This window comes from Plectropomus leopardus, chromosome 12 (genome assembly GCF_026936395.1).
Source record: "Plectropomus leopardus strain MGB_pleo_1.0 chromosome 12, ASM2693639v1, whole genome shotgun sequence".
NCBI lineage: Eukaryota > Metazoa > Chordata > Actinopteri > Perciformes > Serranidae > Plectropomus > Plectropomus leopardus.
Genome location: NC_142187.1, coordinates 20,973,185 through 20,994,353, shown reverse-complemented (window position 1 = coordinate 20,994,353; position 21,169 = coordinate 20,973,185). Strand labels below are relative to the sequence as shown.

Sequence of the window (21,169 nt, the reverse complement as noted above, 5' to 3'; positions counted from 1 at the left end):
GTCATGCTTTTAATTACTTGAAAGGACATTGAGAGAAACATGATTATTGTTATATTTATGGATAACAACGTTTGGGTCCTGTAGGTGGCGGTAGTGCACCAATAGCACAGCTTGCTAACTGAAGAAGAAGGAAGAGGCTGCAGTCTATCAAGTACATCAAGGATATGCTGCAGACTCAAAGCAGAGAGCAAGACACATCCGAGCTTAGCTTAGTTAACTAAGAAATCCTTCATGGATCTGACAGAACAGGTAAACAGCACTAATTATTCAGGTTATTACATGCTGATAGGACTTAACTAGGTTTTTTATGGTATCGGTTAGCTGAGGTGGTTTAGTTTAGCTCTATGTTATAAGATTCAATTCATGCTAATACGCAATGCTACATTTGCTAACGCCAGTGAACTTAGCTAGTTAGCAAGCAACCACGAACCTGCGATGTGATCTGTCATTTCTATCTGTATTTGACAATTGTATTACGTTACTTTTTAACCACAACTCGCTTAAACTTCCGACATATAACAAAAGTGCCCAGTCACGTCTGGCAGCGTGTAGCTAACTAGCTAGCCAACAGTAGGCTAGCTGTAACTGCAGTTTACAAAAACATTTTAGCAACGTAATGTCAACATAACCACTATTAGCTCACCTCGACGTTATTGTTTGTCGCCACGACAGGTGAAGAGATTCACCGAGAGGCTAACGTTGAACTAATGTTTGGCTGAAATGTTACGTCAAGAGTGCACCGGTTAACTAATTCAAGTTTAGAGACAATGTCCCATTTACCTTAGCAGCCCTCATGTGTTGAGACCGGGAAACAGTCCTCTTCCAGCAAACTGATTTCACAAAGCAAAATAAATAACTTATATTGACTCGGATGTGTGCTAATGTCAGAGCACGTCAGTGTAGGCCTACAATACTGTTATAGTAATAGGGTGATTTGCATCAGATAAGATGCAGGGTCCCCGCGGATCCTTTCAACCATTAAAGGCATTCAATTCATTAATCTAAAAATTTAATTGATATGTCTTAAATCAATATTTCAAAAGTCTTAAAATGCAAATACAATATGGGATTTAATAATAATAATAATAATAATAATAATAATAATAATAATAATATTAAAAAACCTCAAAACAGTTAGTAAATTTATAAAAAATAATCAGAATTTACCAAATGCTTCTAGCATAAAAGTCACCATAAAGTCATGTTATGTGTTACAATAAATATTTGGGCAAAATCATGAGAAATCCAAAGTAAAATAAACATCTAGAATTCTAGTTTACCTTTAGTTACACTTCTATGCAAGTTCTTTGTTCTTCTTTGTTTTTCTTTTCTCTTACTATTTGTAAGACTGGTGTTAAATTTCATTTTGAGTCGCATTAAAAAAAAAAGCCTATAAAAGTCTGAAATCACTCTTGCTTTAAGCTGTAAGGAACCCCGAGATAGATCACAGAAAATAAGATTAAAAAAAGAATAAAATAGTTAGCATGGCTGGAACCACATTTTTATGTTTTGTAACAAACACTTATTACAACCAATATCTACAAAAAAATACCCCCATCGTGTTCTACATCTAATTAAGTGAAATTCAAGCAGAGCCTTGTGCAATCTCTGTGAAGGAAATGCTTAGAATTTTTAACTTGACATGAATTACCCCTCTTGGGCATTGCCTCATTATCTAAAAAATGTTCTGTCTATAAATGGTCGGCATTAGTTGTTTGCATTTCTCAGTGGTTCAAATCTTTCCCCAACACAGATCAACCAGTTGGAGGCAGATTTGCAGGAGCTGGGGTCACTCTTGGAGAAGGCAGAGAGGAAGAGAGTGCAGGAGCTGCTAAAGCAGGAGCAGAGTAAAGTGGAGAAGGAGCTTGCAATCAAACGGCAGCAGAAGGAGAAACAAGCCAGGAGAGAGGCAGACCCATCTGCTGCCTCAAAAGCAGCGTACACAGTCAAGATCACCAACTATGGTATGATGCCACTGAGACTATCAGTCGTTTCTGAGAAAATACAACAGTTAGGATTTGTGCAAGAACTGGAAAATATGTGAAAGTTGTTCACACTTTTGTCTCTTCTCTGCAGCGTGGGACCAGTCAGAGAAATTTGTCAAAATTTACCTCACACTGAAGGATGTGCACAAAATTCCATCAGAAAATGTGGAGGTCAACTTTACAGAGAAGTATGCTGATAATCAACATATTTAAACTGATACAGATTTCCAATGTTTAATATTCATCACGTGTCATAACTATAAAATTGATTTTATTTGCTCATCGTGTCGTGTGCAGGTCATTTTCTGTGTTGGTAAGAGATCTCAGTGGGAAGAACCATCAGATGACAATTCTCAACATGTTGTATCCAATCGACGAAAAGGAAAGCTACAAAAAGGTAAACGAAGCCTGTTTTTAGGTAAGAGAATAGACTGTGTTTTTTTCATAGAAGGTGGCGTGAGTTCTTTACTTGTCACTCAAAAATTGGAAGCAGGAAATTGGACTGATTAATTTAAAAAGATTTAAGCCATACTCTGCATCTTAATGGTCCAGTGTGTAGGATTTTAGGGGGATCTATTGGCAGAGACTGAACATAATATTCAGAATGTTGTTTTCTATTATGTATAATCAATTCAGACTAAGAATCGTTGTGTTTTTGTACCTTAAAATGAGCTCTTCATATACTAAATAGAGGATGGGTCCAAATCTAAGTCATGTTACAACAACATGTTTCTGCAGTAGTCCAGATCGGATAAACCAAAAACTGACTCCTGAGAGGGCCTTATGCGTATTTATGTTGATATGAAGGTCATCCTAGGTTCTCACAGATGCTTGGTAAGGGAGAGGTATTCAGTTGATTGCAGACTGTGACCTCACTCTCAGATTTTACTCAAAAATTCCAAATTTCTCATGCTTTATTGTGCCGTTACACCTTGTTACATTTGAAACCATTTTGAATTTAAACTGTTTGTACACATGAGAACTTGCTCTGGTACCGTTTTTGTTTGGATCAGAAATGTGCAAATGTGAATGATTTAAATGAAGCAGTTTACGACCACTAAAGGACAGAAAGTTGACTGCAGAACAAACGTGTAATAATCCTCTATTTACTACAAAGAGTGCTTATGGCTAAATGCAATCGCCAGATGTTTCTGAAACCTAGTTCAGACCAAAGACAAAATGAGTTGAAGAAACGTACAACTACTTGAAATGGGCTGGTCTGCACTGTTGTGAAACCTGCCAGTTTACACAAATGCAACGAGACGGTGTGTTGTCTTCATAGCAAAGATTCTCTATACTTCAGATGCAAGAAACAATTGAATGAGTACTTGTGTTTTTGAGTATGTTGCACACGTACAGCCAAAAGCAGCAGCAGTGACTCATCATCTGATACTGACACACCGCAAGGACAGAGACAACATACACGTGTCAACAGGAATATGAATGCGACTGAGTGGGGCTTGGCGGGGATGGAGGGCTGTTGTCAGAAAATGCTACAGCTAAAATACTGCCTGCTGAGAGTTTGTTACTGACTTGACCAGCTGACTTTGCTACAAGCCGATTGGCCGTCAGCCAATAAACAGGTGACATGCCTTATTTTCTAAAACCAGCGGCTTTCGACTTGACAAGCTCAGTCGCAGGTGACACCATCAGCAGGCTTAGGTTGAAACTTTCTGAAACAGTTTCGTTGCATCGCAAATCTTGAGTCTGAACCCTACTTTACACATCCAGCAGCAACAAAGAAACACGGGCATGAAGAAGGCCCACTTCCCTTTCTCACCTACTGCTGAATTCAGGCTCAGTGTTTGCATTTTACCTTTTTTTAGTCTCCTTACTTCTGGGGAAGACGGAACAGCAGAGACTTGTCGGCTTTTCAAAAGGCCCGTCTTTCATCTTTCTATCTTTCCTCCCTGCAACAGATAAAAACAGACATGGTCCTGGTCATGTGCAAGAAGCAGTCAACAAAGAAGTGGGAGTGCCTAACAACAGTGGAGAAGCAGTCTAAAGAGAAAGAGTAAGTTCAAAGAAATGGGTAATTTTGATTATTTGAATTTTGCACAAAACAGGTTTTTTTAAGTGACGTAAAGCTATACATGAGTCAAAATATGATGATACATATGTTTAGCACCACTTCTGATGCCAACGTGTTGTCTGTAGCTAAGGACACCACTTGCATAAGCGACTGTGTAAAACAAAACTATTTGAAACCATGCCACTGTCCTCATACACACCCAAACAGCACTCTGAGATATTGCAGTGCAGTACCACATCTGTAAGCCAGATGTCACTGTATATGTTGCAGCCCGTGCATGCTGCAGATTGGGAATGAAAATCCCAGCTATTCCAATAACTGCATACAAATGGTTATCTGACTGTCCCCAACAGTAAACCCAGTGTTGATGAGAATGCAGACCCCAGCGATGGCCTGATGAGCATGCTGAAGAAGATTTACTCAGAGGGAGACGATGAGATGAAGAGAACCATCAACAAAGCCTGGTCAGAGTCCCAAGAGAAGAAAATTCGAGGGGAGGACATGATGGACTTCTGAATGCACTCACTGCGTGTCCACAGCAGGACCAAGTGCAAGCTGCCAGGGAAGCACCTGACATGACTTGAATATTAAAGGTTATGGGGTGAAACTAAAGTCCTATATGTAAATCATATTTCCACCAAATACAGACATTCAGTGTACAGCTCATAAATAATGTTTTGGGAGTAATGTCTAAGCTCTGGATGGCCTAATTGAGGCCCTGCTGTCCTAATAGTCATGAGATATAAGGCAGACCTTTCAATAAGTCGCACGGAAACGCCTTTAAAAAACATCGGGGCAGTGTCCAGCAGATGGCAACCTTAACACAGCAGTGAGATGTAAAGGGTTAAAGGACCACAATGTAGTTGTTTTCTTTGAGATTAATGTCTATTAGTTAATTCATATCTTAAATTGGACCAGGGTGAATTTAATATGTGAGACATGTTCTGTAGAGTCACATCCTAAGATTGCTCTTGTGCAGAATGAGATGTTTCCAATTGTAGATTTTCCAAAGTCATGCGCTCATATATGAGACAACTCCTTTTTACGTCATCATATCAGCCTTTATTTCTCATTCCAGAAAAAGCTCAGATGATAGCTGCAAAGCCGTCATTGCTCATGCATCGGTCCAATGTAATAATGAACATTGCTTCATAGGTCTGTGCTTGATATTTAATGCAATTTACTCATTCCTGTTGCATAGTGTAATGCTTGAAAACGCATTATTTGTTAATCCCTAATGTGACTATTTTCATAGTATCACCAGTTTCTAACATTAATTCCTGTTGGCAGTAGCACTGAAGATGCCTAGATCCCTTCAGCATTTGTGAATATCTAAAATTTGTGTTTCAGATGTGCTGATTATTTTACTTTGAGTATTTTTGTCATACATGTATTGTTGTGCGCCCTCAGGTTGTTCATGAAGTTCTTACAAATACAGATCTTGATCTGAGTCGGCTCTGCCTCTGTTTGTCTTATGGTTTTGAAGTCAGAATATTTTACTCTGTGTTTGTGTTTCTGGACCCACTCATGCATGTTGTATTCATGTCTTGAAGAGTAACATTTTTGTGTTGTCCTTATGTAGATATGCCTTCAAAGAGGCCTGCCTGGTCAAAGAAAAGTTGCCATTATATTTCGATTCTTTGACTATGTAAATTTGAACCCCTTTTTTAAATAGGAGACTGCATAGCATTCGAGCAATGGTCCAGACACTGTTTGACAACAATGGTTCTTTGCTCCTCTGAGAGTAAACTGAATATGCCATTTGCCATTTGAGGACGTCATTTTGAGCTCCAGAAAACACTGACAACATTTTTTCACCGTTTTCTGACATTTTATAAACTGTACAACTTCTCAACTAGTTGAGAAAATAATCAACAGATTAATCGACAATGAAAAATAATCATCATTTGCAGTCCTTCAGCAGTGTGGAGCACTGAATAAAGGAAGTTTCAAATCGTTTGCACAAAGAGTTTTGCAGAGCATCAGCTTCAAGCTGCATGTTTTGTCCACCAGGTGGCAGTTAGGATGCGTAGTTCACGTGTTTCTTTGGGGATTTCACACAGACACACACACACACACACACACACACACACACACACTGGGAAAATCTCACCCAAGATTTTTTGAAAATATGAGCTTTTATTTTGTAGAATTCTGAAGCTTTTGGCAGAAACACAAACAAATTCCTTTGCATATAGTTTTGCTAAACTAATAACAAGACTGAAATATTTCTTTTGCCATTTGTAAGTCCTGAATAACTTATGAGTCATAATTATTTCAGACCTACAGATAGGGGTCATATTATATGACACTGTGTAATATTTCCATGGTAGCATGGCTGTATGGTTGCTCAGAATAAGTTGTGCAATTTTTACATTAGAAACGTTTAGCACTTTAAAACCTGGAGCCACATCACTTTTCTTGTGCGGCTGTCAGACACCTATCACAAGTATTTAAATCTTAAAGCTCTTGGCAAATTGGTGTGATTTCTTTCAAAATATAGGGGAAAAACGCAATGAACAGCTTGATTCACAAATTGCAGAAAAAAAATTAGATGTAAATAAAATAACTTTTTTTTTTTCCCCAGGTAATTTCTATGTTGTTTATGGTTTACTTTCTTTTTCGTTTCTTTTTTTTTCCTCTCTTAAAAAAAAAGATTTTTCTAGGTAATTTCCTTGTACTTTTGACTAATGTCTTGCTAATTTTGAGGGGGTCATTTCTTCTTTCCTTGCTCATTGTCTTATCTAAATGTTTCTGAAAGAGGGTTTGGAAAGTTACAAGGGGTTAATTCATATGATAATTCATGTGCGCACACTATAATCTCCCTATGATGCATGACTGACTGAGGTACACTTGAAAGCATCATGCACAATTAGTAGCTATTGTGGAGCAGAATTCAAGTATTTCATGAAGAATTCTCTCATTGCTGAACAGTACGAAAGGTTGACTCATTACACTTGCGGATTTTCTTTTCTTAAGAGCCCAGATTCATCACTTTAAGTAAAATGAAAATTTTGCATCGGAGGGGCCACGCGTTGCATCATCACATCCGTCTCAGGGACGCATCCAAAAAATGTGTGGATTAAACATGACCAGCAGTGGAAACCCCCTGTGCTCTGCTCGGGGTTGCAGCGTGTCACTGGCCTCACAGCAGCACTGAAACATGAGCTACAGCAACGTGAGTTCAGCCGATCACATTTTCATGAGCTGTTTTCATTCATATTTCCTCCATCCCAGATATACCTCTTTTTGATTGAGATTTTGTCTGAGCAAATCGTCTGCACTTCTCCGCCGGTGCGCCACCTCGCCCCGCCCCCTGCTCCGTGACGTCGCTGCTCGCCTATATAGCCGGAGAGCTCCGTGCCCGGACACGCCAGATGGATACAGTTGGATGAAACAGACGGATCATTACGCACCAGACTTAACAACTGAGAAAATAATCGAAAGGGACATTTATACACGAACTGATTATTGACATCGCTGCTGTTCAATGGATACCGGTTGTTTCACCGCGGCGCAGCGTATTTCGTGCCACGCCATGAATGCGGATTTATTTAAGCCTACTCCGGAGCGTGGACCCCAACAGTCCTCTGCGCCGGTGAAAACCAACAGGAATAAACCCGAACAAACCAAACCAGAGCTGGCGCAGGTGGTCACAGACTCCAAAACGGGCAGATCCTACAGTAAAGGGAAGCTGTTGGGAAAGGTATGGAGATGTTTAACATGGCATGTGCTTATCTCACTTCACCACAGGGACATTTTTGAAGCGACGTTGAATATCTATGAACAAATTGCTGTTTGTAGCTTGACAGGGAGTTGTGATTAAAATTAATTAATTATTAGCCATTTTTCAGGTGTGACACTTAATGCGGGGATAGGGAATGACCTCGTGGTGGTGGATGTGGCCAATCTCCCCCTGGCTTTGCGCGTCATTGCTAAATGAATCAGACGCAAGGTGTGCCCAGGTCCTGTGCACACACATGATTGGCAGCACCTTATAAAACCCGAATTATTATACACTCGTATTTTAACGCCATCTCAGACTGCTGTTAACCCATTCATGCCTGCCTCACTATACCACGGCTCCTCTCCTTCACAATATCGCCGCTGTAATGATTTTTTTGCGCCGTGTGTGCGATGAAGCGACTGTATCAACATGTTGCTCGTCATCGATACGCTGCGTCGGGCAGCCGGCCAAGTCTTTTTCCTCCGCTGCCTGCCGCAGAGCTGGAAACGTCTCTGTCAATTTCACGGTTAATGAATGCAGTAGCTTCGTCTGCCTCAGCCCTCAATGTCCTCAAAGCCTCTTGCATCTTGAAATGAGCGTGAATAAACAGCAGTACACATCTCAGAGGCTGATGGTCGAGTTTTGGAAGCATAGCACAGCATCAAATGCAACAAAAGATGCTCGTCAGCTGATCATCTTGATTATAAAATGATGCATCTGGATAGATTTGATCCTACATTGGTTATTTCCTCTCCTTCTCTGAGCACACCAGCCTTTCAGAATCTGCTAAATCATTCATTTTGATTGCTGTGCTGCTATTGATCCTCAGACCAAAGACTTGCCATTGAGGCAGATAATTTATGGCCATTGCAGGTAATCAACCTGCTGCTTTCTTAACTGATCCCCCTGTTTGTTTCCCCTAAGGGTGGCTTTGCTCGATGCTACGAGATGACAGACCTCTCCAACAACAAAATGTATGCCGTGAAGGTGATCCCACAGAGCAGGGTGTCCAAACCGCATCAAAGGGAAAAGGTACACGATCAAGCTCGTTTATGTCTTGCAGAGAGGCAGAGTGCATAAATTCAACATCTGAGTCGTGTTGGGGTTGAAACTGACAGATTTTCCCATTTGAACAGATCACGAATGAGATCGAGCTCCACAAAACCCTGTCGCACAAGCATGTGGTGAAATTCTCTCATCATTTCGAAGACCAAGAAAACATCTACATATTCCTCGAGCTCTGCAGTAGGAAGGTGAGACTTGAGAAATCTCTAGAACTGTCTGCACAGCTTGCACGTGTTTTGCTTGCTCAAATACAGCTTGTATCGCTCCTCAGTGGCACAATACAGACTGTACATACAATTTAGTTTACCCCAGTAAAAGTATATAAAGCAAACAGCCATGATGAAAAGTCCCCAGGCACCCACACGACTTACAGCATCATCTAATGTCTCTTCTGCTGGCGCCGTGCGTGTGATGTATATGTGCAGCAGCGTTGTACAGTCCCAGTGACGAATGCGGGGTTGACGGTTTACTCATTGCTCTGTCTCTGCAGTCCCTGGCACACATTTGGAAGGCGAGACACACGCTCACAGAGCCCGAAGTGCGATATTACCTCAGACAGATCATTTCTGGCCTCAAGTACCTCCACAGCAGAGGGATCCTGCACCGGGATCTCAAACTAGGTATGTTAGCAATGTGACTGAAACGTAGCGCACGCACACGACAAGCACGCCAGGAATCCGCTGTGACTTTGGGTCAGGCATATGTTATGCGTGGAATGCTGACTGGACAAATGTTTTTGTCTCTTTCAGGCAACTTCTTTGTCAACGAGAACATGGAGCTGCGGCTGGGAGACTTCGGCCTCGCTGCTAAGCTGGAGACAGTGGAGCAGAGGAAAAAGTATGAATTTTTTAACTGCTTTTTTTATATTTTAATGGGCGGTAGCCACAAAAAATCAGGTGGAAGAAATGAGTATTTGAACATTCAAACTTGTTTTTGGAAGAAACTTATATCCATATTTGGTTTTTGAAATGTAAAAACATACAAATTGCTGCTCCATGATGGGCTACTATACATAAACATAACATCCAGTAACCTAAAAATTACACTCTTAACCATTTCCTAGGCTTGCATTACACACAATAACCTAAAACCATTACGTCAGTTACTAAGCACCTTCCTCCTCCCACCACTTTCCCCCCAGGAAGTACCTAACTGAACCGGTTTCCATGTGGCAGTTGAATGTAGCGCTTAGAGTTAAGTTTCAATACTAGTCTGACACCTTCCTGTTGAATACCAGAAGAATGAGTGCAGCAGAAAAAACATGCAACCACTACTTCCTTGTGTGCACGATGCATCTGCAAAACAGAAAATCATTTGAAAATCTAACCTGTGATTGGTTTTTCTCAGAACAATCTGTGGGACTCCCAACTACTTGGCCCCTGAGGTGCTAAACAGACAGGGCCACGGCACCGAGTCTGACGTCTGGTCCCTCGGATGTGTCATGTGAGTTATTTGCTTTGTTCAGTCACATGTGAAAAAACATTTGTGTGTTTTGGAAGAACAGGTTTTCAGTGTTGGAATAAAGATAGCACCCAGCAACCAAGATTTTTTTAACCAAAATCATTATTTTGTGTCTCGAGTTGACCAAGAGTTGCCTTGTTTGTTTCCATCCAGGTACACACTAATGTGCGGCAGCCCTCCTTTTGAGACTCTCGACCTAAAGGAGACCTACAAGTGTATAAAGGAAGTTCGGTACAACTTGCCATCCTCACTTTCCCCCGCTGCACAGAAACTCATCTCAGGCATCCTTCAGAAAAACCCCAGTGACAGACTCGCTCTGGATCAAATCCTCAACCACGAATTCTTCACAAAAGTATGCAATACTCTTGCTTATTTCATCAGTTCAAAGAAAAAGTAATGACATTGGGATAGCGTATCATCATGACATGCCTCGTACATCCTCCTCACCCTCTCTGCTCTTTTTTTTCCTCCTCCAGGGTTTCACCCCTGATAAGCTCCCCCCCAGCAGCTGTGTGATGGTGCCAGAGCTCCACCCACCGAGCCCTGCCAAGAAATTCTTCACTAAAATGGCCAAGAGCTTCTTTGGCAAGAAGAAAGCGAAAGGTAAGTAACAGTAAAGTGACTAATACAATAACAAGAGTAGGTCATCCGTTAGTTACATATTTGTCCCTTCCCAAATGTAATCATGTCCACCTGTTGTGGTGTTATTCTGATTCTGACTCAGAATAACGCCACAACAAAAATGGATCAACCCGAGAACAGGATTGTGTTCAGTTTCGGGTTTCCGTCGAGCATTTCCTAGAACTGTGAAACCGTTTTATGGTTAAACATATATTTGTTGTGAGTACAATGCTCGAATCTTTGTTTTGGCAGTGGAGAAGATTCCATGCGAAGAAAAAGATGACAAAGACATTTCCAAGCTGGTGTCTGGCATCGTTAAATGTTCCATCAACAGGCAGATCAGCTACAAGACAGTCGGACCCAACGAGGTAAATATGTCAACCGTTTTTGTGCCCTACTTCAGCCAGAAGAAAATGTTGGCCTTGTTTACTTAAAACAAAAATAGGGCAGGCACAAGTACTAATAAGGTAATCAATTCTTACATGTAGCACAGAAGCATATTTTTATGGCATCCGTTATGACTGATAATCTGCTGTTTGAATTAACACTGCTGCATCATGTTCATTTAAAGAAGAAAACTATCTTTTACACAGCACTGCAATTTAAATTGAGTGAATAAAAAAGTATTTTAATCATAAGAGAATACATGTCTTTGAATTAAAAAAGAGAACGGCATTGCAAATACCAGCTTTGAGGACCAGCTTAGACTGACTGAATATGGGGCAGCTATGTTATTTGAACAGTGAATTGCCATGCTTTCTAATTATACAGATATTTCAAAGGAATCATCCTTTTTCTTAAAAGGATTATAAGTTTGTTTTTTGTTTCTGGCTGTTCAGTTCAATGTCATTGACATCGCATTGGAAGATTCTCCCAGAAGTCCTTCAAGTTGTCAACAGAATAGAGAAATTTAAAAGAAAAATGATGTTAATGTGTAAATATTTAGTAAGAAACTGAAGTGCATTAGATGTGTGAGGCCATTTTTTCTAATAACTGGAAAAAAACTCGTACTTTGCATACTTCAAAATCCATCCTTCCTTTTTTCTCTCTACTTACATACATTTAATCCTTCCTCCAAACTATCTCTGGATGTATTCATTTAAAAAAGACTCAGAGCCAGAGCTGAGACGAAATGCCAGAACAGCAGCAGGAAACTCAGATAGCCAATCCCTAATCAGGCTGGTCTTGCTGCTATTTATAGAGTCCAATAGGAAGTAAAATGTTTGCTCTTTGTGTGAACGTTTCTGTCAGCTTGGTAATCAGCCTGTGCCGGGAAACCAGGTTGTAGTCAGGAAGCAGATGCTGTTGAAAAGCATCACAGCATCAAAAGTACCTTGTTTTAAATTTAAACAAACAGATCACCAGACTATTCTCAAAAAGATCATTGTGGTAACACGACATTAGAAACTTCATATCACACTTGCAGCATGCCTGCAAAGCACACAAGGAAACTGTGGTACCTAAAGTAGTTTCACCTCTGCAGTAAAATAACTCGTTCAAAACCAGTGAGGCAGCAACTGTTAAAGCTGTTGCAGAATATAGAAAAATAGCAACATTTTTTTTTTAGACCCACAAACACTAAACGTTAGTGTTTGTGGGTCTAAAAGCTCAGCTCAGCTCAGCTCAGCTCAGCGGTCACCTTTTTTTTTTAACTTTTTTTCCCCCATCCTCTACTCTCACTGTCACTTTCGGTTGTTTTTTGCGTCACAAATGCATTAAATCGTATCTTTTGTTGCCGTTCAGGTGCCCTCTCCCGTCGGTCAGCTGGTCAGCTCCGTGCCTCTGGAGCCGACTCCTGCCGAGGAGGAATCCAGGAAGTCGATCTCTCGCTCCTTCAAGGGCACGACGGCCAGCAGCAGTGAACGTAGGCCCCAATACTTTTCTGAGTACATATACACTGCATTTTTAATTCATTTATCTCATTCTGATCCATATTAAACGCAATTCTTGTTTCCTCTGCAGCGTGTGAGGACGTCCTCCTGACCCCTGCAGCTGTGTCTGAAGCAGCCGTCAAAGTTCTCAACAGCTGCCTGGCTACCATGCCTGCAGGTATGAGAGCACTTTAGGCCGACAGCATAATTTGGCAAGTCAGACTTGTTTCTAAGCTCGAGACACTACAAAGAAATGCTGCGTTGCATCTTTAAATCTTTGGGCTACAGAGCATCAGCACGACATAACAAGAAAATCCTGCTTCCTGTAACACAGTCCTTCTCTTACTTTCTGTTGCATTAAGTCACAAATCATGCAGAATCATTTAGGTTTAATCAACCGGATCTTTCCGTGCCTCAGCCATTTCTTCATTCTCTGAATATCTGCTGACTCATGTCGCCCAGAGTACCTTAAAGCTCACAGCTTTCTGACATCTGTAGCATCTTTCTTTGTAAAATGCTGACTTGTGGGCTTTGGAAATGCAAACATTTTTTTGTGTCCTCCATTTCCTTAGGATTAGGAACATTCATTGCAATGAAATGTTTCCATAGTCTCTAACATTTTTATCTCTTATCTCTCCAGCCACTAGAAACCCGCCCTGTTTGTCCAGGCCCCAGTCCTTCCTGTGGGTGACGAAATGGGTCGACTACTCAAACAAATACGGTTTTGGCTACCAGCTCTCAAACCAAAGCATCGGGGTGCTCTTCAATGAGGGAACACGCCTTAGTCTGTGTGACCAACGCAAGTAAGTACCATAAGAGCTACGGTATTTACCGAAGGTGTCGTGCAAACATTTACGAAGAGCTTAGAACATCTTGGCACGGGTAGCTGAATTGGTCCACTATTTGTTTCAGCTTTACTTATCAGGTTCCACAGACAAACAAGATGACCTCATCAAACAGCATTAATCATCTTTAATTAAAATAAAACTTTACTTGTCTCCCATCACACTATTTTAAAGGCCCATTTCTGACTGTGTGATGAAGGGGGAAAAAAAGTCCTTTTGGTCATGAGAAACTTTCTCTAAATAATGAGAAATATTCTCAAAATGAGAAACTGTCTTAAAACAACTTAGTATCTCAAAATAATGAAACATTTCATTAGTATCTCAAAATAATGAAACATTTCATTAGTATCTCAAAAGAATGAGATTTCAAAAAAACTTTAAAATCTTAAATCTTTAAATAGTCACTTAGTATACCAAAAGAATTAGAAACTTTATGATTTAGTATCTCAAAAATGAAATTCTCTCAAAAATAAAGAAGCATAAAGCATGTCAAAAATAATGAGAAAAAGGGTACGAAGTTAGCATTTGAGACAGTATCTCAATATAAGCACTTACAAGGTTGTTTTAATTTCATCACACTGGCAGAAATTGGCTTTTGAAAAGAGTAACTTTTCATTTATGGTTGTTTTTTTTTTTTTTCTTTTTCTTTTTCTCTAAACAGGACAGTCCACTACTGCCTGCCGAACAACAAACATTTCACTTTCCCTGCCAACGCTCTGCCTGAGCAGCTACGCAGCCAGAAACAAATTGTAGAGCTCATGGCCAACTACATGGAGCAGAACCTGATGGAGGTATGAGCAAAGTGCTTTTTAGTCAGAGGACTCCAGTCATCAGTGCATTTTGAATGATTTAACATGCCATCCATGGATGTATGTAAATGAATATTTTCTGTCCTCATCAGGGTGGAGATCTGCATTGTGAAGATCAAGTATCAGGTTGTCCTCCTCTGCTGCTCCAGTGGGTGAAGACTGACCTTGCGCTTGTCATGCTCTTTAACAATGGCACTCTACAGGTGTGGAAAAAGTTTGATTCATTCTATATTTTGAGTCCTAGATGCCTTTTTTTAATAAAACTATTAGTGTTAAAGATGCAATAAAAGCCATTTCCAGGCTTTGGTAGTCTAACACTTGAATTGTATTTATTATGGACCACCTCATCTCACATCCATGTTCTGTTTCAGGTGAACTTCTACGCAGACCACACTAAGATCATCCTGTGCAAGTCATCGGATGACTCCTACCTGCTCACATACATCAGCCGGGAGCGCGTCTCATACACGTACCTCCTCAGCATGCTGAACGAGATGGGCTGCACCTCTGAACTGAGACACCGTCTGCGATATGTGGCCCAGCTGCTCCAACAATACGCCGATGCCTGAGAGCGCAGCTTAGTGCCTCCCAGGCTGCCTAGTTCGGGCAGATGCCTTAGAGGCGACCTGACTGGTTAACACCTCCTCTTAGGCAGCCTGACTGGTTGATATAATTTCTCAAGGCGGCGCGGGGACGAGCTGACGGATGGAAGGGAGGAGCTGAGCAAATATTCTGAACTGGTGCTTAGGCAGCTGATTATCAAAGTGATTGACCTTGATAAACATCAAGCAGTCAGGACGTTGCCCAAATGCAGCATCTGCCTCAAGGGTTTGTGCCTGTCCAGCTTATGCCTCAAAGGTATCCACCTGGAAGGTATTGATACCTAAAATAAGAGCCTCCTACTTGGCCTGAAGACGGATCCCTCACAGGCAGACTCCTAAATGAACACCCACACTCCCGATTACCTTCCCTCACTCACTCACTCACTCACTCAAAACCACTGCTTCTTGGCTGGATCTTTTAAAGCCACCAACCAACCCTGCAGCGTTCAGCATCCCCTGATAGCCGATAACCCAGGCATGGTTTTAAAAGGTATCGAAACACTAAAATTGTCTTTTTTCGCTTGCAACGGAACAAGGATAATCTTGCAGTTGGAATTCTTTTTGGCTCCATTTTCCAAAAAAGTGTTTTAGCAGCAAGGTCATTTAGGTTGTTGACTTGCACTGGAACCGTGATCTTGCAGCAGAGATGCTTTGGCAAGAACTGTGGTTTGACTGGAGAGAGAGAGAGAGAGAGAGAGAGAGAGAGCGAGACCCTCGTACCCTCGGTTGGTTTCTGGCCTCATTGGACTATGGTGCACACATTCATTTTTTCTCTTCTTTGTTTTTAAAAAAGAAAAAATTGAGCCAGCTATATGATCACAGAATGATCTTGACCTCACATGCACAAATAACATTCCTGGCCTTATTTGATGATAGTGATGCAAAGGTTTGGAGAAAGTTGTTGCTTCTTCTGATCCAACATCACTTATGTCTTTTTTTTTTTTTTTTTGGTTAAAGTCGTTGGAAACAAATTTCACTGATGTGGTACACAGCATACTAAAGGGGCTATGGGAGCAACACAATTTTGCACTCTTTTTTTTTTTCTTCTTAATTTATAAATTCATCTACAGAGCGAAACATTTTACTACCACATGTTATGTTTTATTTGTTTTTAACTAGATACCAAAAGGCATTTTTCTTTGTTGGTTTTTAAAATGATTGTTTTAAATTCACAATACGGATGGTGAATGTGTGTGTGCCACACATGTGCTGGTAAACAAAACTGCTGGTTGGAAAGTTAAGGGTGGGGAGGGGGGATAAAAGTGCCTTTCTGAGGGATGTCTGTATAGTGCAATAACAACCCTTTGTGTGAATGTCAAGCTGGATACAAACAAGAATCGAGAGATGGGTTTTACAGGTGGGATTTACTTTTATACTTTGAGCAAAAGTTTAAAAGTAAGTCAGATAGCACTACACTCTCACTACCTGGTATAAGCTTTTAGAACAACTGGTAACATAAGTATATATCCCAGTAATATCTACTATGGAAAAAAACATTGTACTCTGTTGTACTGTACTGTAATCCTTATCGGTTTACATTGCTTTCTCGACCCAGAGTTGTATCCTAAAAACTGTGACCTGGAATGCAAGTAATACGTACATGTGTTTTTCAAAAAACCCAACATTGTAAAAGCCATCTGCCAATTCAGAATGGTCTTTATTTTTTGGCACATAATGTCCTGTTTATTTATTTTTTATTTATACATGTTTTTTATTTATTGTTGTGTAAATGTTCCGGTCTTGAGACACAAGTTAAATGTTCAATTCCGATCACCTTTTGTATGTAACATATTTGGGGGGGAAACGGGACAAAAATAAAGTTTATTGAAAATGAACTTATTTTGCACTTTTTGTTACTCACTGAAACATGTTGCATTTTCTACTATGGTTCTGATTTCCCAAAAGACTGGAAATGAGGAATGAATTAATTTTCAAAATTTGCATCCAACTTTCAATGGGCTTGTTATGATTGCCATATTCACAACAAATATACTTTCAAGCTCCCTCTTGGTGTATCTTTGGAGCATAATTAATCTCTTTTAAAACAAACTAAAATTCTGCAGTTATTTCAATATACTGTAAAGAGGTTTTTTTTTATATTTCAAATAAAATCTGTGGTTGGTGACAAATATCTTCTGTCAAAATGATAATCACGTGATTTTAAATGCATTTCTCATGCTACTTGGTCAAATTATTTTTTTATATGTGTTAAAACATAACAAAGCAAGTGGATTTGTCAGTGAAATTTTTGATACTCAACTTATGGCCGGTGGGCCAAATCTGGCCTGCAATGTGGTACTGGATAGCCTGCCAACCATATTTTAGTTCACAATAAAAAAAAAATAATTCACACTAGGGAATTTGTTTTTACTTTGAATGTTAGTTAGGTGCCAGGGTGCATTAAAAAGCTCACAGTTAGAGCTCGTTTATTTGAGTGTGATAAAAGTGTTGGGGAGAATCCCCCTGCACACCCCTACGGGGCCGGTTAAGCCCTGAGTGTCCTCAAATCCTTGAAACACCCCCTGTGCACACCCAACCTGTGCAGGGATGCTGCGACTGGAATGACTCTTGGCAAAGATGACAGAGGACAGCAAACATCAAAACTCTAAAAAACTGAAAATTCATTTATTATATATACTGATAAATATTATTTTTTGTTTGTTAACAGGCTCCTGGCCTCATATCATATTGCAAAAGTGGCCCCTTGGGCATAATAAGCTGAGTACTTCTGGGCCTGTACTCTTGCCAGAAGTACTCGATAAGGCTGTCCTCTCATTGAGACTGTTCGAGCCTTCAGCAGTGACTGTAAAGCTCTACAGCCACATTTAAAATTATAGAGGTGGACTCTATGCAGATGACATTCTTTTGTTTATAGAAAACTGGCATTATCTGCTCCTGGTTTTATGGTTAAATCATAGCAATTAATGTCCTCCCCTGATTTCTGTATCCTTTAAGATTCTACTGTTACGAGCATCTGGGCAAGGAGCTTGACCCTTTAAGTAACTAAAACTTTTAATTTGTGTAAATTTGAGCAGCACCTGTGGAGAATGGCAGCAATGTTTCCATGAGCACCACCACCTTGTGGTTGTGGTTGTAGCTTGTTGTAAAGATCATGATCTGGCTAGTGGTTGCAAAGAAAGACATAGATTTTTTTAAATAATATTATTCTTGTTTAAACACAGCTGTTTGCAGGATGCATAGCGATGAGGTAATGTATGTATTTGTGGCCATATAAGGTTAATGAGTAATACAACAATGGTAAAACAAAGCTTTTTAAGCCACAAGCATGAATTCATATATTTCATATATATATATAACCACGTCTAACAATGTATTTCAAAAATAAAATAGACATACTACATCTCTTTCTAAGAGGGCCAAATCAGGATTGTTTTTAAATCCTTTCAAATCTAGCAATTCTCTCCATCTGTTTAATGGCCGACCAAGGTTGACTTGTATTTTTGCCTGTGCTTTATCACTGTCCCCTTCAGCTTTTTTTGGTTCTTTGGTCAATTATTTTCTTCCTGTCCATTTATCAGCCATCACCACAAAATACAATGTCAAAAATAAAATTCTCTGAGAAAAATGTCTTCCTGTTTCCTTTTAACTGGCTAACGTACTACTCACTATGAAACTTTGCCTTAGGAACCATAAACATGGGAATCGGACCTGGGGACAGACATTAATTGAATACCAGGAGGGAATCAACAATCTGGTGCGCAGAGTGGTGCGCAGAGAGCAACCCACTGCTCAACATCAGCAAAACCAAGAAGCTGATTGTTGATTTTAGAGAGAAGAAGGCAAAGACACACACCCCTGTCCACATCAGTGGAGCTGAGGTGGAGCAGCTATTGGTTCCTTGAGAAGAAATCTTGATCATCACACATCTCCACCCAAATTAAAAAAGCCTACAAAAGGCTAAATTCCGGAGCAAGAACCTGGTTAACTTCTACAGAGGAGCAATAGAAAGCAAACTGACTGGAAACATCAAAAACTGGCATGGTTTGTGCACAGCCCAGGACAGGAAGGCTCTACAGCGGGTGATTAAAACTGCCCAGAACATCACTGGTTCTCATCTACAGAGCATCAGGGACCTCAGTGAAGTGAGGCGTCTGCACAGAGCCCAAAAGATACTGAAAGACAGCAGCCACCCCAGCCACAGTCTGTTCACCCCGCTGCCATCTGGGAAAAGACACAGAAGAATCCGCTGCAGTACCGTCAGACGACAGAGCAGCTTCATCCCCCAGACTGTGAGGCTCCTAAACTCCTCCTTCAAAAAGATGTGGCAGGATCAACAATATTCATCTTTTACACTATATTATAAAAAAAATGACTAATAAACCTTCATTGTACCAAAAATAACTACCTAGAAAAAGGCAATCTTCTAGCTGATGTTCTTGCTTGCTTATAAAGGTCAACTGTATTAAACTGAGACTTTCATAACAAGTTAAAAACTTCTTAAGCTGCAATAACTACAATATAATGAAGTCTGAGCAACAGGAGGCCTGAGCAAACTCACATTTGTTAAGACACAATTTACTGAAATGGAAAAGTTTAAAAGTAAAGAATTTAAATGTTTGCACACCCCAAATTTGTATCAGGTGCATTGGAAAAAGCACATCACATCTCATCTGAAAAAGGTGTATTGTTATACTGTTAAAGCTGTAAACATCTGACGTGTGCTCCAGGCTTTGGACGACAACTATAGAATTACACCACACTGCACTATTGTGGTCTACACAGATCCTTGGCTCTTCTTTGTGCCGTCTATCCTAAAGAATGTTGACATTTCCTTGTCTGAAAAATTAAAAACAACCATCACGTTTCATGTGACACAAGTGAGTCCTAAACAAGCTCTGCTGCTTGGCTGTTGGTTACAAAGAGGAGCCTCTAAACATGACCTTTCTCTTGTTGCCCTGCAGCCCTCAGCAGTCATGTCACTGACACCCCCAACTGAGTTCCTCATCAAAGCATCTATACACTGACAAGAATAAGTTCATTAACTAAACAGTGTATGCACGGTGTGCTACAACATATATGTTCCTCCTGACAGCTTTGACGAAGACATGAAGAACTGTAAATAGTCTGTATGGCACAGTACAACACCCTACTGCGACTTTTCTTTCATTTAACAGTGTTGCAGGAACCCAATATGTCAAAATCCTTTCTTGATGCTCTCACTATAGTAATTTGATGTTGTAAATATTCTTCATTTAGGAAATAATAGATATTTCCGCTTTAATTTAGGTAGGAACCTGTAATACAAGGTCACAAAATCCTTATATATAATGGATTAGCCAATAAAAATGTAAGACAGTGGACATTAACAAAGCAACTATTTTCTTACTACAGCAGCCAACTGTATTACTGTGCAGATATCTCCGACACTTTTAAACTCACACCAAAAAAGATAAACAGCTCCACAGGTTTGAGAAAAACATGTATTTTTGATTTTCGGGTGAACTGTCCTTTTAAATTCTAACATAACCAGAACTGGGAGAAACAGTCAACTATCTAGTTGTAATGGGGGATTTTTGCTATTTAATTGAAAAGTTACCACAGAGAAAAAAAAAGATTTGGATACAAACTGTGGTATTTGGTTATCTGTCTAAATCTGCATGCAGTATCAGCTGCAAGACTCAATCTTCAGATAAGAAGAAAATAGTTTAAAGTATGACGTCAATGAGAGTCTCACATCACTGTTTTAAACTTGTTGAACTAGTTTTATTACCTGTAAAAGATTATTATTTTATTATTTTTAATTATAAGCCATGTATCATTGGTTTTATTGGCCGGCAGACCTCAAGGGTAGTGAAAGTTAAAATAGGGGAAAACAAGCAAAAAACAAATGGAATAGTGATAAATGGACACAGACGCAGAACTGTGATTTTACATATGCGCACATAAACACGTGATTTTCACATACACATGAACAAATCTGACTCATACACACACAACGTATACACAATAACAAAACAAACAGACACAAATAAAACCTGGCTTCCTGTCACACACTCAGCAGATGTAATGATGCAGCAGAACTCTTTCCAACCATGAACACAGTCAGGGAGGCAATGGGAGCCAATGCAGTCTTGTTAGAGGCCCGCTTTGTGTTGTGAAGAGTGTTTGTGTATATACAAAATAAAATGGC

At 40.0% G+C, this 21,169-nt stretch overlaps 2 protein-coding genes across 2 annotated transcripts; both read left to right on the top strand.

Annotated features, from left to right (window-relative positions):
• Window positions 1-94: 94 nt before the first annotated feature.
• On the top strand, window positions 95-5,467 carry cacybp (calcyclin binding protein). The gene is made up of 6 exons (XM_042497244.2): window positions 95-249; window positions 1,754-1,964; window positions 2,077-2,173; window positions 2,283-2,382; window positions 3,905-3,999; window positions 4,371-5,467. The coding sequence occupies exons 1-6, from the start codon at window positions 232-234 to the stop codon at window positions 4,531-4,533; spliced, it is 684 nt and encodes a 227-aa protein (XP_042353178.1). The 5' UTR covers window positions 95-231; the 3' UTR covers window positions 4,534-5,467.
• Window positions 5,468-7,375: 1,908 nt separating this feature from the next.
• Window positions 7,376-16,853, top strand: plk3 (polo-like kinase 3 (Drosophila)). The gene is made up of 15 exons (XM_042497375.2): window positions 7,376-7,723; window positions 8,669-8,776; window positions 8,881-8,997; window positions 9,300-9,429; window positions 9,559-9,646; window positions 10,157-10,252; window positions 10,424-10,622; window positions 10,747-10,873; window positions 11,144-11,259; window positions 12,635-12,755; window positions 12,854-12,940; window positions 13,403-13,565; window positions 14,269-14,398; window positions 14,509-14,619; window positions 14,788-16,853. Exons 1-15 carry the CDS (start codon window positions 7,508-7,510, stop codon window positions 14,983-14,985), a joined length of 2,007 nt encoding a protein of 668 aa, XP_042353309.1. The 5' UTR covers window positions 7,376-7,507; the 3' UTR covers window positions 14,986-16,853.
• The last annotated feature ends 4,316 nt before the right edge of the window (window positions 16,854-21,169 follow it).

Coding starts and splice junctions, on each gene's coding strand:
- plk3 (XM_042497375.2), top strand. CDS start 7,508: ATGGATACCGGTTGTTTCACCGCGGCGCAGCGTATTTCGTGCCACGCC. Junction 8,998..9,299: donor TCGAGCTCTGCAGTAGGAAG/GTGAGACTTGAG, acceptor CTGTCTCTGCAG/TCCCTGGCACACATTTGGAA. Junction 10,623..10,746: donor ACCACGAATTCTTCACAAAA/GTATGCAATACT, acceptor TTCCTCCTCCAG/GGTTTCACCCCTGATAAGCT.
- cacybp (XM_042497244.2), top strand. Junction 1,965..2,076: donor AGTCAAGATCACCAACTATG/GTATGATGCCAC, acceptor TCTTCTCTGCAG/CGTGGGACCAGTCAGAGAAA. Junction 2,174..2,282: donor GAGGTCAACTTTACAGAGAA/GTATGCTGATAA, acceptor TGTCGTGTGCAG/GTCATTTTCTGTGTTGGTAA.